This window comes from Solanum verrucosum, unplaced genomic scaffold, assembly GCF_900185275.1.
Source record: "Solanum verrucosum unplaced genomic scaffold, falcon-dt-bn FXZP01000261.1, whole genome shotgun sequence".
Classification (NCBI taxonomy): Eukaryota; Viridiplantae; Streptophyta; class Magnoliopsida; order Solanales; family Solanaceae; genus Solanum; species Solanum verrucosum.
Window position 1 is genome coordinate 8,772,395 of NW_026019969.1, and position 24,495 is coordinate 8,796,889.

Here is a 24,495-nt window from a genome sequence, read left to right on the forward strand (position 1 = left end):
TTGTCTATAAATAGAGGAATTTCCTCTCATTTTAAAAAAACGAAAATTCTGAACCTCTTCTTCACAATTAAATGTTTGTGTACTTTGCTCCTGTTGAGTGACTCACTAACATCATTGCTTATGTTACAGATTCTGGTATGTATTTTTACAATCATTAATTTATACTTATGTTATTAAAGATAAATTATAAGATGTAATAATTTTCATTTTCCTTTACATTATTAATGTTTCTTACTACATAATTTTGTATGTAAGATAATATAATACTTTAGTTTTAATAGCTGATAAGTTTTAAGTGTTATTTTATAAATTTCGTGATATTAAATTTATGCGCAAAACGCGGATAGTTTTACTAGTAATGGAATGAATTGACAGGTAGGTAATCATTTTCTCCAATATTAATTGACACGTTTCTTTTTCAATTTTCTTTTCTCTTTTTTTTTTTCTCGTCAAAAATGACAGGAGTATTAATATAAAAAGAAAAGAAAAAAATCCAAAGAGTCGACTAATAAAGACATACACACGAAAAGAGAAATCATCTCTCACTTCTCAGAAAACTTTTTTTTCCTCTGTAGCCAAGGGAAGAAGCAAACATGAGCAACGAATAGTACGATATTCATCTGAATCTTTCTCCATTATTTTTCATTTTTATTACTGATTTTTTGTTTCTTTGATTGCAGCGATTACTTGTTCAAACTGTTGTTAATCGGCGATTCTTCTGTCGGCAAATCATGTCTTCTTCTCAGATTCGCCGTATGTACACCTATTTTACTTTGATCTCCTCTGTTTATACTCTATTTGTATGTGTGAATGAATTTTCTGTTGTATAATGCGTATGTTATGGTTCGATTATCTTCGTTAGGGTAAAATGCCGGTAAATATGTTTTTGTAGGATAATAATGATTTATTGCTTAGTGGATATAATTATGTTGTTTTGGTTGATTATGTTTTAGGATGATTCGTATGTTGACAGTTACATTAGCACCATTGGAGTTGATTTCGTAAGAATCTCGTCTCTCTAGTTGTTTTATGTCACTTATTGTTTGTTTTTTATGAAAGTTTTGGAATGATTTTTGGATTGTAGAAAATTAGGACTGTGGAGCAGGATGGAAAGACAATTAAGCTGCAAATTGTAAGTATAGTTGATTGTTGCATTTTAGTTAACATGATTGTTTTCAAGTCCAAGTTAAGTATATAGTATGTTGAGCTTATGTTGAAGCTACTCAGTTGATTTACAGGCCATTTTAACCATATTCTTTATCATTTGAATTAGATAGGGATCTCAAATTGTCTATTTCTTAGTTTGAAGTCTTGCAAACTTTCAGAGGCTTGTGGGCATGTTATTGCTTTAATCATCCATAGTGTCTTTGTTCGCTACTGAAATACTATCTTGTTATTTTTAAAGCAAAATGATTAATCAGAATCATTCTAATGATTATAAAAGAAAGGCGGGTTCGTCTATATGTTAGCTAAGCTTTTGCTGAGTCTGATACTTATGGCATGGGCGTCTTTGATTGGATGAAGATAAGTATATAGAAAGTGTGCAATGAATGTTTGTAAATCACTAGGTAGCCTAGCTTGACCCAAGCAATGCCCAAAAATCCCATGCCATGTGCTAGATTTATTAGATCTGTGTCTGTTTTGATAAGAAAGTAATGCTTCGATTCTCTTCTTGTTAACAAGTATGTATATGAGATTTTTTTCTCTTTTTTTGAATCAAAATTTAGAGAAGATATGGGTAAAGAAGGGGTGATCAAATTGGATGTGAGGCAAAAAGTTAAGGGAAAAAGGATGTCATTCTGGTGGAGAAAAGGGAAAACTGATTGATTAGTCTTTCTCTTTTGCCTTTTCCAGGTTGCAGAATTTGGTAGGGTATAGTCTGCTGCTACATTGTGTTCTTTTGTATCTTTACATGGATGTCAGAGATATAATTGATGTTATTCAATAAATTGAGTTGTATTATTTTGCTATTCTTTGATGCTGTGTTTTCTCTTTCTTCATGGTTAGCGTGTTGGTCAGCTTCAGGCTAGTGCAATAAAATCTGCAGTTACCAATTTTTGATTAATTGGTACTGTGTGCTAAAACTAAAATATTGAAGGTTAGGTAGAGAATCAATGTTTTGATTTAGCACAATCATATATCCACTTCACCTCTTTTAGTGATATCAGTGTGGGAAGCTGGCATTTGCTAAAAAGCATACTGACTAAATTGATCAACTACTTCTTTGTTGCTTATCTATCCTAATTTACATATTATAATGCCACACTGCCTTCTTTTATTGCAGTGGGATACTGCTGGCCAGGAACGTTTCCGGACAATAACAAGCAGTTACTATAGGGGAGCACATGGGATTATTGTGAGATATTACATACATTGATGAGAACTTTCCCTTGCCATAAATATTAGAACAATAGTTTAAATATGAATTCATCACCTCCCTAGCGCATCTCATTTAGTCTGCAGCTTTTTGCTATTTGTGTATTGCTTATGATACTTTTTCTTGCATCCATAATACCTCAGATTTTGAATCTTTTGAAAATACGACCTGCATTGTCATATCTTCTCTAATTATATCTTTATAAGGTTAGGATAGTCAATCACCCACTCTATGATCCCTGTTATGTCAATTCTGAACCACAGCTAGTTTGATTTCAGGTTTACTGAAGGTAACTGATAGTTTATGTTGGCTCCGAGGTGTAATTGATTGACATTTACTCTTTCTTTCCTAGTTAATATTGATATTGATATTGCTCCTACCACCCATATTATGTCACGGAGTTTGACCTTCCCAAACTTATATAACTGTGAGAAGATTAACACCAGAAAACCAAATATTACTTGCAAATTTTTGTCCCTCTGAATCCATTGTATGTTTCTTTGTTTATTTTTTATTTATTATATATATATATATATATATATATATATATTTGGGTTCTCCTTTATCCTGGCAATTTTTTAACTGCCCACTCTCACTTCTTGTTATGGCATGCGTCGCGGGACTCGCAAGTTCTTAGTCACTTCCAAATATATGATGGAACTTTTGAAGAGAGTAGAATTGGAAAAGAAGAAAAGTTAGTTTCTCAATTATAAAGGCTTCAAACTTCTTGTGATGGGCCAAAATGAAAAGAGTGTCATATAAAGTAAGATGGAGGATGAGTGATAAATTGTACTTTGTCCTATTTTTGTTTTCGAAAAGCAGAGGATGTTAAAATTGAGGTATAAAAGATGTTAACCATGTATCTTCTTTTTTCAGGGGTTTGGAGGAAATGGTGTGGTTTGTACAGTATTAAATTTTTTCTTAGTTTGCATGCCATTCCTTTCTGTAATACATGCAATCCTCAGATAAGTGTGCCATTGATTTCTTGCGAGCAGATAGATTTGAGATTCATGGCACCCCTAGCTGTAAAACTTTTTTGCTTTCTTTTCTTGTATCTTCTAGCCTAATGTTATGGTCTATTAAACATACTGGTTAAAGAAAAATGGTCATGTGGCTTCTTTTGTTCTTGAAGTGTTCTTATTTGTGGTTATATTATGGTAGATTGTTTATGATGTAACTGAAATGGAGAGCTTCAACAATGTCAAGCAATGGCTGAATGAAATAGACAGATATGCAAATGAGAGTGTTTGCAAGCTTCTGGTGGGAAACAAATGCGATTTGGTTGAAAACAAGGTCGTAGACACACAGATGGGAAAGGTATTTTGTGTTGCCTCTTTAACAGAAAACATTATGTTTCATATGCATTTGTACTGTTCAAGCCTAGTTTAGTGGTACTATTACACCGTTGAACTCAGCTTGCTGACGAATGCTGATAATCATCTCATTTTTTTATTTAAAAAAAAAATAGTTTTCTAACAATTCTCTCATATTCTTTTCATTTAATTCCCTCCTTGAACTCAAGCGAAGTGCCACAAACGTGTTAATTCTTTACTATGCTCAAGTAGGGATTTTGGTTTCCTTATACACATCTAAATTCTAGACTATAGTGTCTTTTGGATTGAAAAAGGTACTACCTACTTTGCTGTTTACATTCTTCTCAATGAAGATGTTGGACAAATCTTCGAAAAAAAGTGATCAGATTGAAAAAGTAAAAAATTGTAAACTCACTTATGCTACATTTTCTTTGTAGTAGGCTTATGTTTGGAGTACTTTATGCGACCACTGTCTGTAGTTTGTGTCTCTCAGTGGAAAATTGAAGAGGACATACTTAAGCTGCTACAATCTAGCTTATTGTTAGCTGTCGCTGTGAGTCTGAGACAGTGACATAGTGAAACATGCGATTCTAAGTCTTCAAATCATTCTAACAAATATTGAAACTCTCGACCACATGGATGAAATTCTTAGCTATATGAGTTAATTATCAGTTATGTCATATTCCCAGTTAAAGCAATTATGCATTTGTAACATCACTTCAAATTTATTCAGGCTCTGGCAGATGAACTAGGTATCCCTTTCCTTGAGACGAGTGCAAAAGACTCCATCAACGTGGAGCAGGCTTTCTTAACGATGGCTGGAGAGATCAAGAAAAAGTAAGTGGGCTAATATTTCCTTCCACGTTTATTTCTGTAAAATGTGTAGTCACATCATTCCCCCCATAATTTGTTGATTCTATTTCTGATTTGGGTAGTGAACACTGATACATTTCAACATGTTTGTAGTTTACCTGAATAGTTGCATTAGGGGGTATGAAATTGTCGATATATATAGCTATGTCATATGGCCAGACTGCTGCTGCTATTTTTTCTATGAACTAGTTACTAACTTACTATAAATGAATGGATTAAACTGAGGTGAAAAATGTTGGTAACAAGTAAAAGTTCTCTTCCGCCCCGAACCACATTTCTTAGCAGTTTTTAGTTAAGTCTTCACATAGTTTCATCCAAGAGCTAAACCGAAATTTTGTTTTGCAGAATGGGTAACCAACCAGCTGGAGCCAAGAGGACAGGTAGCACTGTTCAAATCAAGGGACAACCAATTGAGCAGAAGGGCAACTGTTGTGGTTAACTGCTGATGTTGCATTGCTGGATCCCTCTGTTCCAATTGCAAAATGTCGAACAGATTGTAACTAAAACATATGTTTACTAGAGCTAGAATGTCTCGACTCCTGTGTATCTTCCCGTTAGTGGAAATACATTTCCAACTTTGCTTCAGGTGCATGTAACAACTACTGTTTGATGCAATTAGGATCTCGGATGAATAACTTGATGAGAATTAGTTAACAAGCTACTAGAGATGAGATGAAGTTAAAATATGCTTGTATAACATTATCGCTAGAATAGATTAAAATAATTAGTTGAGTATTAGACTAGAACAGAATACTAGGTACTCCAACCCTAACTCAATTCGATCCATGCATCACATATATCACGAGTTTAGAGTTTTTTTTTTTCAAAGAAAATCTTCTTGTGGTGTGAAATTAAACTTGGCATTCTTACCGTTTTTAAGTGGAGATTGTCAGCCAACACTTCTGTGTAACCAACTAATTATCACCATTCACCTCCAAAGAATTCTTTTATCTGAAGGGAAATTGCTGTATGGGCACTTGGGTAGTCATACATATTTTTAGTTAAAAGATAAAAAGACTCGAGAGTACTCTTTTTTTTTCTTAAATTTTGTGAAGAATTAAACTAAGACGAGTAAATTTTTACGAAGGGAATAATTGCTAATGCCATTTGAAATAACACTTCACAATTGAAATAATTGATCTCATTCTTAATGAGTCATACTATAGCAAGATTTTAACATGTATTGCACATGAACCTTCCTACTGATGAAAACGGGTATGACATTATACCAAAAATATAGAAGAAAAAAACAGTACTAATTATCACTAACTAAAGGAACAATTTAGAGGCTTAAAAATCTAACGACCATTACTATGCAGAGCAACATGCCTTCTTGGGGGCAGGCTCCTCTGCCCCGACAACAAGAGTCTTCCCTTCTTTGATGTTAGCAGTTGCTGGCTCCTCTGAAGAAAGTGGCTTCTTACTGATTATCCGATAGATTTCTGAAAGAATTGTCTGGAAAGACTTCTCTACATTTGTTGCCTCCAATGCAGATGTTTCAATGAAAGAAAGGCCCTCTTTTTCAGCAAAGCTTTGAGCATCCTCAGTAGCAACTGCTCTGAGATGCTTCAGATCGGTTTTGTTTCCAATGAGCATAATCACAATGTTTGAATCTGCATGGTCCCTCAGTTCCTTCAACCACCGACTAACATTCTCAAAGGTAGTGGGTTTTGTCACATCATATACCAGAAGAGCCCCAAGAGCACCCCTATAGTAAGCACTTGTAATGGCTCTGTATCTCTCCTGTCCAGCTGTGTCCCAGATCTGAGCCTTGACGGTCCTTCCCTCAACCTAGACACATCAAAATTTGAGCAACAAAGATTTTAATACAACATAAATTCTACAATTACCAAAAATTGTAGCAGCGCCAATAGCAACAAGAACAGAGGTGTTATTCAATGGAGTACGGCAAGGTGAATCGTTGTTGGATTATTTCAAAAGACTAGACTCATGGCATCTCTTAAAGATAGAATGCACTAGACTGGTCTTCCAGATTCATGTTTGACCTCAGTGAACCTGGAAGATGCCTGTTACTCCCTAATTTGGAAAACCAGTTGCTCAGGATGAAGACAACTAGGTCCTTCCGGACTTTGATTAATAGTAGAATGGACCTCTTCATTTGTTTCAAGAGTAACATTTAACAGGTAATGGAAGCATAATCACATTAGGTTTCCTACAGTTTAAAACTTGTAATAAACAGCTAGATCAAAACCAACCAAATGATCAGGCAACAACATTTGCTTTAACCATAAAAGCTTTTTCTTGCATTCTCTGGCATTATATCTTTCTGTATCAAAGAATTACAAAATATGGGAGCTTTCGTTACAGTAGAAGCTCCATTAGATAAACAACAAACATACCCAATGTAGCATCACAAAGTGGGGTATGGAGAGGGTAGAGTGTTTGCAGACCTTACCTCTACTTCAGTGCCCAGAGGTGAGGTAGAGAGGTTGTTTCCGATAGATCAGGATATGTTTTTTAAACAATTGCAACATCTAGCTTCTTGAGTCATTTCGTTACATGAAGAATAACTATACCCTTGGTTAGGTAAGAGGAGGAAATAGGGGTAGTCCGTCCTTAAGAAAAAAAACACAATTTGATAAGAATCATTTTGCTAAGTGAGAAGGCCAACTAGAAGTTCTTCTGGCCAGATTACACTTTGTCTCCTTCATGTCATTTTTACTAACAAGGTTCTTATACAGTCGACCAAGATACGACCAACCACAGATGAGGACTGTATTTCTCACTCAAATTAATTGAGGATTTTCAAGACAATGAAACCATTCACAATTTTGATAACAATGGACAAATACAAGGTATTCATTTCAGCAGTAAAGATGCTCTCTTCTTCTTCCCTTTACTTGCAATTACTTCCAATCAAGGAATGGTTCTGAGTTTTTCCTAACATGGACTGGTAATCATATTAATATATCTTTTTTTTTTAACATTGGTAAAGTTGTATTCTTCAGCATTAAGGACATGCTAGCCACCTTCAAAATTTACAGCCCTAAGCGAAATTACAAGCTCCCTATTAATTCTATAATAATTTGATCTACATCTTCTATGCAGAGTTGTTTACACCAAAAAAGTAAAGATACCAAACAATTCCATTTTACTTTGTGAATGGAATTAGATCTATCTTCAAAACATCTCCCATTTCTTTCCTTCCACACTGACCACCATATGCATGATGGTATTAGCTTCCACCACTCCTTTTGAGTCTTGCTACCCCCTCCCCCCCCCCCCCACCCACCCCCGTCATATTAATATATCCTGCTTATAGAAGGTTTGAATTGATAAACATAGACAATACACATAAGTTTTTTAGAGAAGATTAATCATACAAGGAGAGGAAGGGATTCTAATACCAAATAAATCCAGGGAAGAACATAGAAATTGTTTGAATTCAAGTGGAATAGTAACTTCTGATAACTTCACCATATATGAAAAAAAAATACTAAGGGAGTGAATGGCCAACAGAAAAGGGAAGTGAAAAGTAGACCCAAGGATGTTTGGGTTTTACTAGCAGCATAGCAAAGTGACCATAGAAAAAGCTAATTTTATCTACAGTTATTTTATGTATTTCATACTATCACAATGCATAAAACTTACACAGTGCAAATCAAGAACCAAGCACTGCAAGGGTTTCATAGATCTGGAAAGGTCATGTGACCCTGATCTCAAGGTCATGGTATACATCTACATCCCATACCAAACCCTAACTCCATGCCACCAAGCAAGGAAGTCAATTCTAGAAACAAGGCATTTATTAATGTTAGTTAATGTTCCCCCCTAAACAAGAATATGAAGTCGGATTTTCGAAAAACGAAACGGATTTTTTTTTTTTTTTTATATATAGCTAAACAAGTTTCCGGTAACTTCCGAAGCACATTTTTAAGAACTTTTTGGGTCATTTCAATATCTCCCCCTTGGGAACATTCGTCCCCGAATGTGGAAGAGACGTACAAGGCAAGACTTAGTAAGAACATATCAGCCCCAACATGAATGCAAAAATTTTATTTAAACATCACTTCAAGATTTCAAAACTTAGTGTAAAGCATCCATAACTCATCAATTTAAACATATATGCACATTAATGATTCAGGGGCTGAAATGTAAGACTCAATGGAGTACAAAGGACTTGATTTAATACCTTAGGCTTGAGTGGAGTTGAATAGATAAGGATAACGTCTTTGCATGTCCGCTTCGGCCTCCCAAGTAGCACTCTCCACTTGTTGATTTCTCCAAAGCACCTTAACGGACGCCACTTCTTTGTTCCTCAACCTTTTAACTTGTCTATCTAAGATCTGAACCGGGACTTCTTCATACGTCAAATTATCTTCTACAACACCCACAACCTCAAGAGGTACAATAGCATTAGGATCACCAACACATTTCCTCAACATCGATACATGGAATACCGGATGAACTAATTCCATCTCCTTGGGCAACCCCAACTCATAGGCTACTTTACCAACCTTCTTATTATCTCATAAGGACCGACATACCTAGGACTTAATTTCCCCTTCTTACCAAAATGAACCACACCTTTCATTGGAGAAACTTTCAAATAAACCCAATCACCCACTTTGAATTCAAGATCCCGTCTCCTCACATCGGCATAAAACTTTTGACGACTTTGGGCTGTTTTCAACCTCTCCCTAATCATCCTTACCTTCTCAAGAGCATCCATGACCAGATCCGGACCCAACAAGGCCACCTCTCCAACTTCAAACCACCCAACCGGTGATCTACACCGTCTACCATAAAGTGCCTCAAAAGGAGCCATACCGATACTAGAATGATAACTATTGTTGTATGCAAATTCAATCAAAGGAAGATGATCATCCCAACTACCTTTCAACTCCAATACACAAGCTCTAAGCATATCCTCCAAGGTTTGAATTGTTCTTTCGGCTTGGCCATCCGTTTGAGGGTGGAAGGCCGTGCTAAGCTTTACCTTTGTACCAAGACCCCTTTGGAATGACTTCCAAAAGTGAGAAGTGAATTGGGCACCACGATCCGAGATGATAGACAAAGGAATCTCATGCAACCTTATCAATTCATGAATGTACAACTTGGCATACTCTTCAGCCCCGTAAGTAGTTTTAACCAGTAGGAAATGAGCCGACTTTGTCATCCGATCAACCACCACCCAAACCGAATCAAAGCCTCTTCTAGCCTTGGGTAAGCCCACTACAAAATCCATGTTGATTTCTTCCCACTTCCAAGTAGGTATCTCAATGTCTTGAGTTAGGCCACCCGGCCTTTGATGTTCGGTCTTGACTTGTTGACAACTATGGCAACCCGAAACAAATTTTGCAATGTCCTTCTTCATACCGCCCCACCAATACACATCCCTCAAGTCTCTATACATCTTTGTTGACCCCGGATGAATAGAATAAAAAGAATTATGAGCCTCATCAAGGATTCTTTCCCTCACACCATCCACACAAGGAACACATAATCTACCTTGGTACCTAAGGGCACCATCTCCCCCTTGGGAGAAAACCTCCACCTTACCACTACTCACCGAAGCCTTTAATTCTACCAAAGAAGGATCAAGATCTTGCTTGACTATCACCTCATCAACCAAGAAAGACCTTGAACCATCAACAACAACTACTCCTCCACTATCCACCCTTCTAACCTAACTCCCAATTTGGCCAACCGATGGACCTCCTTAGCCAACTCTTTACTACCTTCCTCCACATGAGCCAAGCTACCCATGGACACTCTACTCAATGCATCCGCCACCACATTAGCTTTCCCCGGATGATAGTGAACACTCATATCATAATCCTTAAGGAATTCTAACCACCTCCTTTGTCTCAAGTTAAGATCTTTTTGCGTGAACACATATTGGAGATTCTTATGGTCGGTGAAGATATCAACATGCACCCCATACAAATAATGACGCCAAATCTTTAAAGCAAAAACCACGGCGGCCAATTCAAGATCATGGGTTGGGTAATTTTTTTCATGAACCTTAAGTTGCCTAGAAGCATAGGCTATAACCTTACCACTTTGCATCAACACACAACCCAAACCAATACGGGAAGCATCACAATAAACAACAAAACCTTCTAACCCATCCGGAAGTGACAAAATAGGAGCGGACACAAGCCTTTCTTTCAAAGTTTGGAAGCTTTCCTCACACTCATCCGACCACAGAAATTTAGCCATCTTTTGAGTCAACTTAGTCATAGGAGAAGCAAGAGAAGAAAACCCTTCCACAAATCTCCTATAATAACCCGCTAAACCCAAGAAACTCCTTATATCCGACGGGGTCAAAGGTCTAGGCCAATTCCTAATAACATCGGTCTTCTTAGGATCCACCTTAATACCATCCCCCGACACCACATGGCCTAGGAAAGCAACTTCCTTCAACCAAAACTCACACTTCTCATATTTAGCGTACAACTTCTCTTCCCTCAATCTTTGGAGTACAACCCTCAAGTGACCCTTGTGCTCTTCCTCACCCCGAGAATAGATCAAGATGTCATCTATAAACACCACCACAAAAGAATCAAGGAAGAGTTTGAAAACCCTATTCATCAAATCCATAAAGAGAGCCGGAGCATTAGTCAACCCGAAAGACATCACCACAAACTCATAGTGCCCATACCTAGTACGAAAGGCCGTCTTGAGAATATCACACTCCCTCACCTTCACTTGATGATACCCTGACCGAAGATCAATCTTAGAGAAGTGACTAGCCCCATGCAATTGGTCAAATAAATCGTCAATCCTTGGAAGAGGATACCTATTCTTGACGGTGACCCTATTAAGTTGTCGATAATCAATACACATTCTAAGAGACCCATCTTTCTTCTTCACAAACAAAACCGGAGCACCCCAGGGAGAATGACTAGGTCTAATAAACCCCTTCTCTAACAAATCTTTTAATTGCTCTTTCAACTCCGCCGGGGCCATACGGTAAGGGGGGATAGAAATAGGTTGAGTATCGGGAAGGAGGTCTATACCAAGTTCTATCTCCCTTTGGAATGTACTAAGTATGCGGGGTGCAACACAACAATAGACAATGACACAATCGAAATACAAGAAATAGTTTCATAAGCATTATGAATAACAATATGAGGATGCATGATCAAAGTGAAGTCAAAACATGTTTAAGTAAATCTATACTAATAGTAGATATCATATGTGTATGCATGATCCAACCAATCTATAACCCCAACTTAGGATGGGGGATGCCGTTCACACCCGGACACCCTGGTGGCAAGGTATAAACCCCTCACATGGTTGATGTTGGTCACACCCCAAGCATCCTAGGTGGTGAGATATAAACCTCTCACATGGTTGATGTTGGTCACACCCCAAGCATCCTAGGTGGTGAGATATAAACCTCTCACGTGGTTGTCCGGTTCTTTTCCCTCGGACCGGGCATGGTCATGCAACACTTTATATAGGAAATTCCCATTAGGCTCTAATGCAATCTCACGTATGGAATGAACATATACACAAGCTTAGTTTGTCATCAACACATCTCTGGATTTCCATACATCTCATAACTTAAGCTTTAAAGCATCGATTCATCAATTCTCCATAGTTGGACATTTTGTCAAACACCTTGAAGGCATGTAATGGAATCAAAGAGCATGAAAAATAGGATAGTAATTATGCAGCCAAGCCAGTGAACAACCTACAACAACACCTTTTTAACACTCACAATACCACATGAAAATCTCCACATCAATTCCAAATTTAGGTTCAAATTCTAGAGTCACAACATGCTCAAAACAATCACTTTTCATGTTTAAAATTCAATGTGCAGGAAATTATTACAAAGAACAAGACTAATTTATGAATCTTAACTTAAACCATGAATTAGTGAGTAGAATAGAGTCTAGGCACTATGGGTGGAAGGACCCATGAGTTCAACACCACATACCTTGAGTTTTTATGAAGGTCTTGAGAGTGTCTTCAATGGAAGCTTGGAACTTGGAGCAAGAGTCTCTTCAATCTTGAGAAAGGTTTTGGATTAGGGTTCTTGAGAGAAAATGTGTCTAAGTATAGGAGAGGTGTTTTGGGAAATGTTTTAGAGATGGGAATTGAACTAATGGTATATAGGAAATAACATATGCCCTTTGGAAAAATGGTCCAACACTTAGAAAAAAAAATGAAGCGGGTAAACAGTAAAAACGCTCACTGGAAATTGCCTTTCCTGCCGGACAGATTTTACGAAAATGGGCATAACATCTTCGTCCGAACTCCGAATGAGGTGAAACGAAGTGCGTTAGGTAGCTAACTCAAAGGGCTTTCCATGGATATGTTATTGGCCACCCAATAATTTGTGTGCTAGGAGATATGACCCTCTAAAGTAGACCCTCGAAAAAGGCTTCACTTGGAAATTTCGGATTTTGATACGGTTGCTCTAAAATTTGGGTTAGACCCATTTCCCACTCAATTTGACCCCCTAAACAAGAATATGAAGTCGGATTTTCGAAAAACGAAACGGATTTTTAAAAAAAAAATATATAGCTAAACAAGTTTCCGGTAACTTCCGAAGCACATCTATCTCCATTCACGTGGCTAGTACGGTGCTTATCCGAGTTGTTGGTGAGTCCTCAATGATTCGAGGGCTATGTTATGTTTCCTACTCCTATGTTTTGAGACTTTAGCTTGCAATTGTATTTTGACTATGAGGGGAGCCGGTAGTATGTCATGGCCCCGTCCTATCTATGTATGTAGAGGTGTGCGTTAGACAAGTATTTTGTAAATGAGCTTGACTCTTGTTCTATGATGTCATTTTGAAATGGTTTGCCCTTAGTCCCTATTTCCCGTTAATTAATGTTGAATGTACTTCCGCGACCGATGAAGTGTGATGACAAGTTTGAGAGGCTTGTTTGAGGTTCCTTCGGGTTCCTCATTCGCCATGTCACGTCTAGGCCCTAGGCTTGGGTCGTGACAAGCTATTGAAATGACCCAAAAAGTTCTTTAAAATGTGTTTCGAAAGTTACCGGAAACTTGTTTAGCTATATATTTTTTTAAAAAAAATCCGTTTCGTTTTTCAAAAATCCGACTTCATATTCTTGTTTAGGGGGTCAAATTGAGTGGGAAATGGGTCTAACCCAAATTTTAGAGCAACCGTATCAAAATCCGAATTTCCAAGTGAAGCCTTTTTCGAGGGTCTACTTTAGAGGGTCATATCTCCTAGCACACAAATTATTGGGTGGTCAATAACATATCCATGGAAAGCCCTTTGAGTTAGCTACCTAACGCACTTCGTTTCACCTCATTCGGAGTTCGGACGAAGATGTTATGCCCATTTTCGTAAAATCTGTCCGGCAGGAAAGACAATTTCCAGTGAGCGTTTTTACTGTTCACCCGCCTCATTTTTTTTCTAAGTGTTGGACCATTTTTCCAAAGGGCATATGTTATTTCCTATATACCATTAGTTCAATTCCCATCTCTAAAACATTTCCCAAAACACCTCTCCTATACTTAGACACATTTTCTCTCAAGAACCCTAATCCAAAACCTTTCTCAAGATTGAAGAGACTCTTGCTCCAAGTTCCAAGCTTCCATTGAAGACACTCTCAAGACCTTCATAAAAACTCAAGGTATGTGGTGTTGAACTCATGGGTCCTTCCACCCATAGTGCCTAGACTCTATTCTACTCACTAATTCATGGTTTAAGTTAAGATTCATAAATTAGTCTTGTTCTTTGTAATAATTTCCTGCACATTGAATTTTAAACATGAAAAGTGATTGTTTTGAGCATGTTGTGACTCTAGAACTTGAACCTAAATTTGGAATTGATGTGGAGATTTTCATGTGGTATTGTGAGTGTTAAAAAGGTGTTGTTGTAGGTTGTTCACTGGCTTGGCTGCATAATTACTATCCTATTTTCCATGCTCTTTGATTTCATTACATGCCTTCAAGGTGTTTGACAAAATGTCCAACTATGGAGAATTGATGAATCGATGCTTTAAAGCTTAAGTTATGAGATGTATGGAAATCCAGAGATGTGTTGATGACAAACTAAGCTTGTGTATATGTTCATTCCATACGTGAGATTGCATTAGAGCCTAATGGGAATTTCCTATATAAAGTGTTGCATGACCATGCCCGGTCCGGGGGAAAAGAACCGGACAACCATGTGAGAGGTTTATATCTCACCACCTAGGATGTTTGGGGTGTGACCAACATCAACCATGTGAGAGGTTTATAGCTCACCACCTAGGATGCTTGGGGTGTGACCAACATCAACCATGTGAGGGGTTTATACCTTGCCACCAGGGTGTCCGGGTGTGAACGGCATCCCCCATCCTAAGTTGGGGTTATAGATTGGTTGGATCATGCATACACATATGATATCTACTATTAGTATAGATTTACTTAAACATGTTTTGACTTCACTTTGATCATGCATCCTCATATTGTTATTCATAATGCTTATGAAACTATTTCTTGTATTTCGATTGTGTCATTGTCTATTGTTGTGTTGCACCCCGCATACTTAGTACATTCCAAGTACTAACGCATATTTTGCCTACATGATGTCACCATGTAGGGACCGGAGCTACTCTTGATCCTTCTCTCCATTCACGTGGCTAATACTGTGCTTATCCGAGTTGTTGGTGAGTCCTCAATGATTCGAGGGCTATGTTATGTTTCCTACTCCTATGTTTTGAGACTTTAGCTTGCAATTGTATTTTGACTATGAGGAGAGCCGATAGTATGTCATGGCCCCGTCCTATCTATGTATGTAGAGGTATGCGTTGGACAAGTATTTTGTAAATGAGCTTGACTCTTGTTCTATGATGTCATTTTGAAATGGTTTGCCCTTAGTCCCTATTTTTCGTTAATTAATGTTGAATGTACTTCCGCGACCGATGAAGTGTGATGACAAGTTTGAGAGGCTTGTTTGAGGTTCCTTCGGGTTCCTCATTCGCCATGTCACGTCTAGGCCCTAGGCTTGGGTCGTGACAAGCTTGGTATCAGAGCACTAGGTTGTTAAATCCTCGGAGTCCAACACACCGCGTTGAGTAGAGTCCTAATCATGGTTGTGAAGCGCGCCACGACTATGAATGGGAGGCTACAAAACGTTTTAGGAAAGGTTTCCCTTCTTCATGTTCTATGTCGTGCTTAGAGTGCGATAAGGTGATTCCTCCCTAACGCTTGTTCTTTGGATTGCTAGATCATCATGCCAAACATGAGGGGAAGACGGGCCCGATCACCGGAAGAGCCACCCACCAATGGTGAGCTCCGTGATGCACTCACCATGCTTGCACAAGTGGTAGCTAACCAAGTGCAACAAGGAGCCCAAGCTCCTCGAACTACCACCCCGGGGGAAAGGGTGAGAGATTTCATGAGGATGAACCCTCCGGTCTTCCATGGTTCAAAGGTGGATGAGGACCCGCAAGAGTTCATCGATGAGGTATGCAAAATCTTGACCATTATGGATGTTGGTGCTTGTGAGAAGGCGGAATTGGCGGCCTACCAACTCAAGGGGGTTGCTCAAATTTGGTTTGATCAATGGAAGGGTGAGAAAGGTAATGGCTATGTGGTGTTGTGGGAGGAGTTTAAACTTGCTTTCCTTAATAGGTTCTTCCCTCTTGAGCTTAGGGAGGCAAAGTTGGTGGAGTTCATGAACTTGAAGCAAGGAGCTATGAGTGTGAGAGAGTATGCCCTCAAATTTGTCCAACTCTCCAAGTATGCACCTCACTTGGTGGCCGACTCTAGGTCGAGGATGAACAAATTTGTGATGGGTGTATCCGAAATATAAACATGTTGTTGTACACATATCAACATGCCCAGAAATATAAAATCAACGCGATCACAACAATAAATAATACTAGCACTCTCCCATTAAACTCAACAAAGAAGCACATTAACTCTTATGGTACAATTGAATTGGTTACAGGTCAAGGAGACACGCATAGAGTATTAGCACTTAATACATCAATTTGTCACTTAATGCAAAGGTCGGGTATACAGAAATGCATTATTCAAAATCGCGCGCTTGAGGAAACGAACAAAAACAAAGGATGAGGAGTAGAAGAGGGACCTGGAGTGTACGAGTGGCGAATTCAACGCCGATAGTGGATTTGGACTCTAAGAGAAACTCATTTCTGGTGAATCGGGAAAGCAAGTTGGATTTGCCGACTCCTGAATCGCCGATTAATACAACCTTGAACAAGTAATCGTACTCCTCTTCCGCTCTTCTCGCCATTTCCTCGCCCTGTTGAATCGCTCCTTCTGCCGATTCAGATTTACTCAAATACTGTAAAACGCCTTCGGATTCGGATCGATTTCTTTCTCTCTCTGAAATCTGAATGATTGAAGATCGTTGATGACGATGACAATGAAGCGTGAGGGAAACAGAGAATTTTCTTATGACGCAAATGCCCCCAAATTCTTGGTATTTAATTACAAATTTGCCCTTGAAGCTGTGTGACATTTCAAAGATGATGTGCTTTTCAAATTTTGACCTCCGAAATTTTCGCATTTTTAAATTTCCAATTCTTCGAACCGCATTTCTTTACAGAAGGAAAAAGTCCACTTCTTTTTTTTACTAATACTTTTATTTTTCGATCTTGTCAAATACGTATCTTATAACCATGTGAAAATTGTAAAATTAATTTTTTATCTTTCTTATGTGATACCTCAAACAAAGCTACTTCTCATTTTAAAATGACGGAATGTAAAATCAAATGTATAAATTTTATAAAATGCAGACATACTTTTATAATTTTTACATAAAGTTTACGAAATCCATTATGAATCTATAATTTTTATAGTTAAAAAAATATACTACGATCAAATTTAATTGTTGGGGGATATTAATGTAATCCTCTTAATCTTTCTAAATAGTTGTAGACTTGTAGCTATTGGACGGAGTAAGTAATTTCTAAAGGCTCTCATGGAAGCTTTTTTTTTTCCTCAGTGTTGTCTACAACAACAAATATTGAAACTTGACCACATGGATGAAATTAAAAGAGTTCGTACTTGTTCTTTACAACAAGTCAACAACAAATCGGTCTAATACCATAAGTGAAATCTAGAAAGGATGAGAATTTAGAGGTATCTAGACTCTAACCCTATCTTTGTGGAGTAGAAAGATTGTTTATGATAGACCATTCCATAAGTGGGGTCCAAAAAAATGAGATGTACACAGAAGAGAGATTATTTTTGATAGATCCTCGACTTGAATTTGTTCTTTAAGATCATGTATGTGTAGTGCTAAATGAGAAAGGAGCAATTGAACTCTTAAAGGGAAAACTTACAAATAAAACCTCAATTTCAACACAAGCAGACCATACAGTGTTTTCATCAAATGTACACACAACTCTACATGATTCTTTACATAACCATGTGAACTTATTTTATAATACAACAGAATTCTCATCATAGACACAACACCAACATGATCATTTTCCATAACCATGTGAATTTATTAATTACATAGTGCTTTAATCAAGTAGTAGACACAACTCCTGCGTGATCTTTTTTCCATAACCAATAAACATGTGAATAATTAGGAAGCAACTTCAAGAGATGGGTAATCAGTGTAACCAATAATTGGATCATTAGTGTAGAAAGTGCTCCTATTATACTTGTTAAGTGGAGCATTAACCTCAAAACGCTTTGGTAAATCTGGATTAGCCAAGAACATACGTCCAAATGAGATCAAATCTGCATAATTCTCATCGATGGCTTTGTCCCCATCAGATTTACCATAACCACCCGAAGCAATAAGTGTCCCCTTAAAAGCCTTCCTAATGGGAAGAAGACTTCTATTAGCTGTTTCTCTGGGCTCCATCACATGAAGATAGAGAACGCCAAGCTTGCTTAGTTCATTCGCCATGTAAGTTGCTAGTGCTTCTGAATTTGAGTCCTTTTTGCCATCAAAAGGAGATAGTTTTATACCAATTTTATCAGCTCCAATTTCATTTGCCATGGCTTCTACTATTTCCAGGGCAAGACGACAACGGTCCTCAATACTTTCATCATATTCATCAGTCCTACCGTGGATTTGATCATTCATGAATTCGTCAATCAGGTAGCCACCACTTGAAGCGTTGATCTCAATTCCATCAAATCCTTCATATATATCATGGGAAACTAGTTAAGCTATCAGATGCTTGGAAAATGAACTATAGGTGTGTCATTGAGTAAATGAATACTTCTCAATCTTCATTATAATGTTTGGATTCCATCATCAAACTTGTAATTGGTAAATATTGAATCACCTGCAGTTGATCAGTTATCAAATGGGGATTGAGTAAAATATAAGTTACCAGCTTTAATCGCGTTACGGGCTGCAATCCTGAAATCATTGACAATGCAAGGAATTTTATCAGATTTCAGAGGAAGAGGTGTTGGTTTCTCATACACTTGATCATCAGGTCCTGCATGTGAAAAAGAATACAGAAACCGCATATAATTGAGAGAAGCAGCAGAAACTACTATATGATTTTCCTTGACTACTGCATGCTTTGTTTATGTTTATCCACTACAAATTGTAAGTCTTACTGGTGGACCATCCAAGGCCGGAGAAAAATAATGCACTAATTGTAGGGACAGATAAGCGGCCTGAATGCCAAATTTGACAAAAGAAGACACCTCCTTTCTCATGAACACCCTTCACTACTGGTTTCCATGCCTCCACTTGCTCCTCATTCCATATTCCAGGCAAGTTTGGGCACCTTTAAGAAAATTGAAATATTGCTAATTATCAGTGAAACTTTAAAACAAATCCAGAGTTCCATGGAAAAAACTTGTATGTATCTCGTGTTTTATTCTCGATGACAACAACATACCACAAGTAAAGTTTGGGGAGGGTTGGGTGTAAGTAGACCTTACCCCTACCTCGTGAAGTAGAGAGGTTGTTTCTGAAGGACCCTCAGCTCAAGTGCAACAAAATCAGAATAGTTATGAATAGGAAAAACGACAATAAGGGAGAGCAGTGCAAAACATCATGTATAGTTCTTGAGGATTTGATTATTAGTAATTGAGCTTAATTATTCATTTTGCGATCAGAATCATGTTTGAATACTAATGTCTGGGCATCAATCACTAGTGTAGTTAGATATCCCAGAACGTACTTGGCTTTTATATATGCGTTTAAGTGGAGTTGTATTTTTGTGCTCAACTAGAATTGAACATGCTTTGCTCAATTTCATATGATATAGAAATACATGAAAACTATCTTATTTTGGGAGGAGGAAGAGAGGGGTAATCTACGTACTCCTTAGAAATATCAGATGCAGCAGCTGCTTCAGAAATGACAAGACCTCCATTAGTAGCTCTTTGAGAATAGTATTCAGTTACATGTGGCTGTGGAGTATTATTTTGTGATCTGTTCCTCGTAAGTGCTGGAAAAACTATTCTGCAATATTCAAGAGTTATAATATCCTATGTTAAGAGTCTAAATATACGATAGTTATTGCGTTTAAAGAGCTAATTCTTCTAGGCTCGATAATAATATGAAGGTAAAAAACAAAGGTAACTGATGAAAATGACGTGTATATACTGACCTATGAGTGAGTTCGAATCTCCCCAGTTTGTAAGGAGTACAGAGTGGCACAGCAGAGTTAGAATTTGCCTCCATCTTCAAAGTCTCTCTCTTCTCTTACTTTGTGTGCTAGGCAAAGTCAGAATACCCTCCAAATATATAGAAAAATATGACAGCTACTAACTGTATGAATATCTTTGCTGATAAGCAAATAATATTAGGAATAATCTTATTAAAAGTTCTAAACAGCTTGACAATTAAAACTATATTCCATTATGTAATTATATGGGGTAGTTAGCATTTTCGGTCATTGACCAAAGAATCTATTGCGTGTTTTACATGATTATGAATTTATAAAAGAAAGAACAATGAAATAAAAATTGTTTGGTCAATGTATAAAAACAACTTGCTTTATTTGAAAGCTAGGAAATTTGCATATGATAATATGATCAATGATTAAGAATGACTTAGCCTCACTACCTTCACAAGTTAGAGGGCTAAGGTTGTGTACGCACCATCCTTCGGTGGCGTAGCCACATAGTGTTTGTCGGGAAAAAATATCGTATATACAAGTAAAATGATACACGAAATGATTAAATAACATATTTTGGACACCCTTAACATAACAAGTTGTTATAGCACCTCCTTGGAATGAAGAAGTGTTTGTGTGTTCGAATCTCACTAGTTCTACTTTTTGAAAACAGCTTTTGTTGTGCTATTTCTAACCACCTTTTGTGAAATTCCTGGCTCCGCCACTATCATCCTTCCCAGACCAAACTTGTGGGACTACACTTGATATGTTGTTGTTGATTAAGAATGGCTTGCTCTTAAAAAAAAATAGGCAACTTGCAAATGAATGTGTGGTCAATGATTTAAAATAACTTACTTTGCCCCCAAAAAATAGGCAACTTGCAAATGAATGTGTGGTCAATGATTTAAAATAACTTACTTTGCCCCCAAAAAATAGGCAATTTGCACCTGATCATCACCAAAGGTCAAAACCCATAAACAATCTAACACGCAGAGCCTGCATTGCAATAATGAGGTATTGGTACAGGTCAAGCTTAGAATAGTGCAGCTAGCATGTTTGTATTCTACTTAATGTGGTCTTAAGGAATCAAATGAATTATGAATGCACTAACTTTGCCCTAATTGTAGATTTAATTTCTCCAATGGTCACTCAAAAACGTGACTTCCAGAGTTGAGCAGAAATTAACCCCTAACTGTGGGGATTAATGAGAATGTTGTAATTTGTAAATTTAGGCCGTAAATCGTAATTTATGAAAAACATAAAAGAGAACAAACAAGCATTCTGGGTGTGTTTGGTATGATGGAAAACATTTTTCGGAAAATGTTTTTCAATTTTCTCATGTTTGGTTGGGTTAAATGTTTTGGAAAATGTTTTTCCAAATCAACTCATTTTCCTCAAATTTAAGGAAAATGACTTTCCTTCAAAACTTAAGGAAAACATTTTCCAAAACTCTCTTCCAACTTCAAACTACAATTATTTTTTTGTTAAAAAAATCAATTTATTTTGTCCCTACCCTCAAACCAGCCCCCAACCAAACCCCCTCCCCCCCCAAAAAAAAAATAATTTAAAGCTTGTTTTTAAATTCAATTTTTTTACCCACCCTCACCCCTACCCCTACCCCCACCCCCTCCCAAAAAAATATTCCCCCCCCCCCCAAATCAATTTTTTTTATTGTTTTTAAAAAATATTTTCAACATCAATTTTTTATTTTTTCATCCCGATCCTCGATCACCCACGCCCCCTCCCCGGCCTCCGCCCCCCAAAAAAAATTGAGTTTGTTTTTTAAAAATATTTTCAACTTCAAAAATTTTATTTTTTCATCCCTACACTCGATCCCCCCCCAAACCCACCCACCCCCTACTCGCCACTCCTACTCCAAAAAAAATAATTTAAGTTTGTTTTTAAAAAATATTTTCAATTTCAAAATTTTATTTTTTCACCCTACCTTGGCCCCCCCTCACGCACCTCCTACCCAGCCCCCCACCCACCCCACCCCCCAAAAAAAAATTTAAGTTTGTTTTAAAAAATATTTTCAATTTCAAAATTTCATTTTTTCACCCCTATCCTCGACCCCCCCCCCACCCACCCCCTATCGGCCCCCATCCCCCAAAAAAAATTAAGTTTGTTTTTAAAAAATATTTTCAACTTCAAAATTTCAATTTTTCACCCCTATCCTCTACCCACCCCCCACCCCACCCCCAAAAAAATTTAAGTTTGTTTTTAAAAAATATTTTCAATTTCAAAAATTATTTTCTACCCTAGTAAAAATAAAAGATATTTCTCAAAAAAATAAAATCATTCATAAATCAAACACTAAAAATCTTTTCCGAAAAATATTTTCTACTCACCAACCAAACATGAGAAAATAAGTCAAAAATCAACTTGTTTTCCAGGAAAACATTTTCCTTCATACCAAACACACCCTCTATCTTCTATTTTTTCTCACTGGAACATTGCAAAATTATCAAAAAAAAAAAAATTACCTGAAAAAGAATTCCATTTGCCTGAAGGAGCTATAAACCAAAAATATTAGCCGGTGCCCGGATCTGGTATTCCGTTCAAGCTCCGGAGACATAGTTAGAAGCACTTCTCAAATCCGAAACTGAAAATGCTAGTACCATTATTGGCCTTTGATCTTGGGCGTATTTATGCGCCTAATGACCAATTTATCCCATATATATAGCTAAGTTGAGAGCAATTTTAGTAGTCGGAATTATATTTTGAGGGTCTTTTGATGTAGCTTCGTCGAACCAATATGATTAGATGTTTCAGGGTGAAAAACAAAGAAGAATGAGCCAAAATAGGGCACCTGATCAGAGGTCGGAAAATAGAAGCTGGAGAATACACCACGCGAGAGAATATCCGCGTCGCGGAGCCACAACGCGTAGGCAGAGATGGAATTCCACTTAACAGAAGAGTGCGCGATGGGGGCGCGTCGCGGACCTGGTTCATATGCGTGCAACTATAGGCGAGGGAACAGGTCCGCGTCGCGGACCTGGACACCAGAAATCGGCCACGTGTTTTATTTTGACTATAAATAGTTTAAGTGTATTATTTCATAAACGGGGAGTTCGAAATTAAACGAGAGAGTAGCGACTTGGGCGACTTGAAAAAACCCTTTCTAGGGCTTTTCTTCTACTCTTCCATTTTGGTAAACTCTTTCATAATCCATAAATATTGCTTGATGATTATTTGTTCTATGAGTAGCTAAGTCCCTTTTTCTAGGGTTGTAGCTACAACTTATGGTATATTAGTATTTGTTTCTAGCATGAGATGGGCTTTCTTGTGATTTATGCTTACATTCTTGTTTAACTATCTTAATGCATGATCAACATTAAGATACACTTGTTGTCTACTCTTGAACTCGGGAGATGAATGGAGGGATAGAGCTAAAGAATGTGGGAAGTGTGTTCACTCTAGAGTGAAATTAGAGTGTTTTGCATATAGGGTAGTCTTATACCTATATACCGCACTTGCTTAATATGCAAGAAGATAGCTTAATGCTCCGCCATTGGTTCATGTCTATCCCCGCTCAACGATGTAGTTAGGCTGTCAATGGTGGTAGGCGATTAGAGGTTGGGAGACCATGATCGTAAAAGGAACCTTGCAAATCCATAATGAAATTAGTTTGTCGAATGCTAGGATACAAGTAATTTTATGCCAGTAATCGAGTTATGCTGCAACCCTAGATTACTTTTCCATATTGTGAAATTCGCTTATGTAAAACTGTTTGATTGTAGTACTTACTGTGGGAGATTGTTCAACTTAGTGATTATAAACCAGTTTCTAAAATTGTTTAACACATAAGTAAAGTTATTTTAAACCTAACAACGTTGTTGTCTGTGATTGGAAGTCCCTTGGATTCGATAATTCGGCTCGAAAGAATCGTTGTACTACTAAAGTGACCACGTGCACTTGCGTGCGATTTTAAGAACCAACAGCCTTCCTTTATCAGTTCTCCACCACGCCATTGTTACCGAGTCGTTTGACATGCATGCCAAGTTTGCTGCAGTTACTCCTTTTCTCACCTTTAAGATTTTCGACAAAAATCCCACGTATAAAATTGAGATTATTTTTGCCGATAAATAGCACACTTTATCCAATTTAATTTTTAAGTTTAGATTACATTAAGTCGAAATTATCTTAATTATAAGAATACTGTATTATTATCTTTTTTTTAAGGCTTAGTAAGTTGTACAAAGTTACTATTATATTAGGCAAAGTGTGAATCAAAAATATTTATGTTTAGAAGATGAAGATGTGTGGCCATATTAGAAGGAATATGGTTAAGAACAAAGTTAAATGTAACTACAATAGGTGGAAATAGTGTCTGTGACCGATATAATAAGGAAAGTGAGACTGATATTTAAACATATGTGTTGGAATATCAGGAATATCAGGCCCAACTAATGAA

The 24,495-nt window shown here is 37.3% G+C and overlaps 3 protein-coding genes across 3 annotated transcripts; 1 reads left to right on the forward strand and 2 right to left on the reverse strand.

Moving 5' to 3' along the window:
- The first annotated feature begins 504 nt into the window (after positions 1 to 504).
- LOC125816848 (ras-related protein RABD1) lies at positions 505 to 5,148 on the forward strand. Its single transcript, XM_049496491.1, has 8 exons — positions 505 to 607; positions 681 to 753; positions 954 to 1,001; positions 1,085 to 1,132; positions 2,285 to 2,356; positions 3,539 to 3,694; positions 4,424 to 4,527; positions 4,909 to 5,148. Exons 1-8 carry the CDS (start codon positions 594 to 596, stop codon positions 5,000 to 5,002), a joined length of 609 nt encoding a protein of 202 aa, XP_049352448.1. The 5' UTR covers positions 505 to 593; the 3' UTR covers positions 5,003 to 5,148.
- A 556-nt stretch (positions 5,149 to 5,704) lies between these two features.
- On the reverse strand, positions 5,705 to 16,893 carry LOC125816847 (ras-related protein RABA2a). The gene is made up of 2 exons (XM_049496490.1): positions 16,601 to 16,893; positions 5,705 to 6,354 (listed from the first exon to the last, which is right to left on the reverse strand). The coding sequence occupies exons 1-2, from the start codon at positions 16,763 to 16,765 to the stop codon at positions 5,875 to 5,877; spliced, it is 645 nt and encodes a 214-aa protein (XP_049352447.1). The 5' UTR covers positions 16,766 to 16,893; the 3' UTR covers positions 5,705 to 5,874.
- A 954-nt stretch (positions 16,894 to 17,847) lies between these two features.
- On the reverse strand, positions 17,848 to 20,287 carry LOC125816855 (12-oxophytodienoate reductase-like protein). Its single transcript, XM_049496498.1, has 5 exons — positions 20,073 to 20,287; positions 19,784 to 19,924; positions 19,069 to 19,241; positions 18,834 to 18,944; positions 17,848 to 18,636 (listed from the first exon to the last, which is right to left on the reverse strand). Exons 1-5 carry the CDS (start codon positions 20,144 to 20,146, stop codon positions 18,071 to 18,073), a joined length of 1,065 nt encoding a protein of 354 aa, XP_049352455.1. The 5' UTR covers positions 20,147 to 20,287; the 3' UTR covers positions 17,848 to 18,070.
- Between the last annotated feature and the right edge of the window lie 4,208 nt (positions 20,288 to 24,495).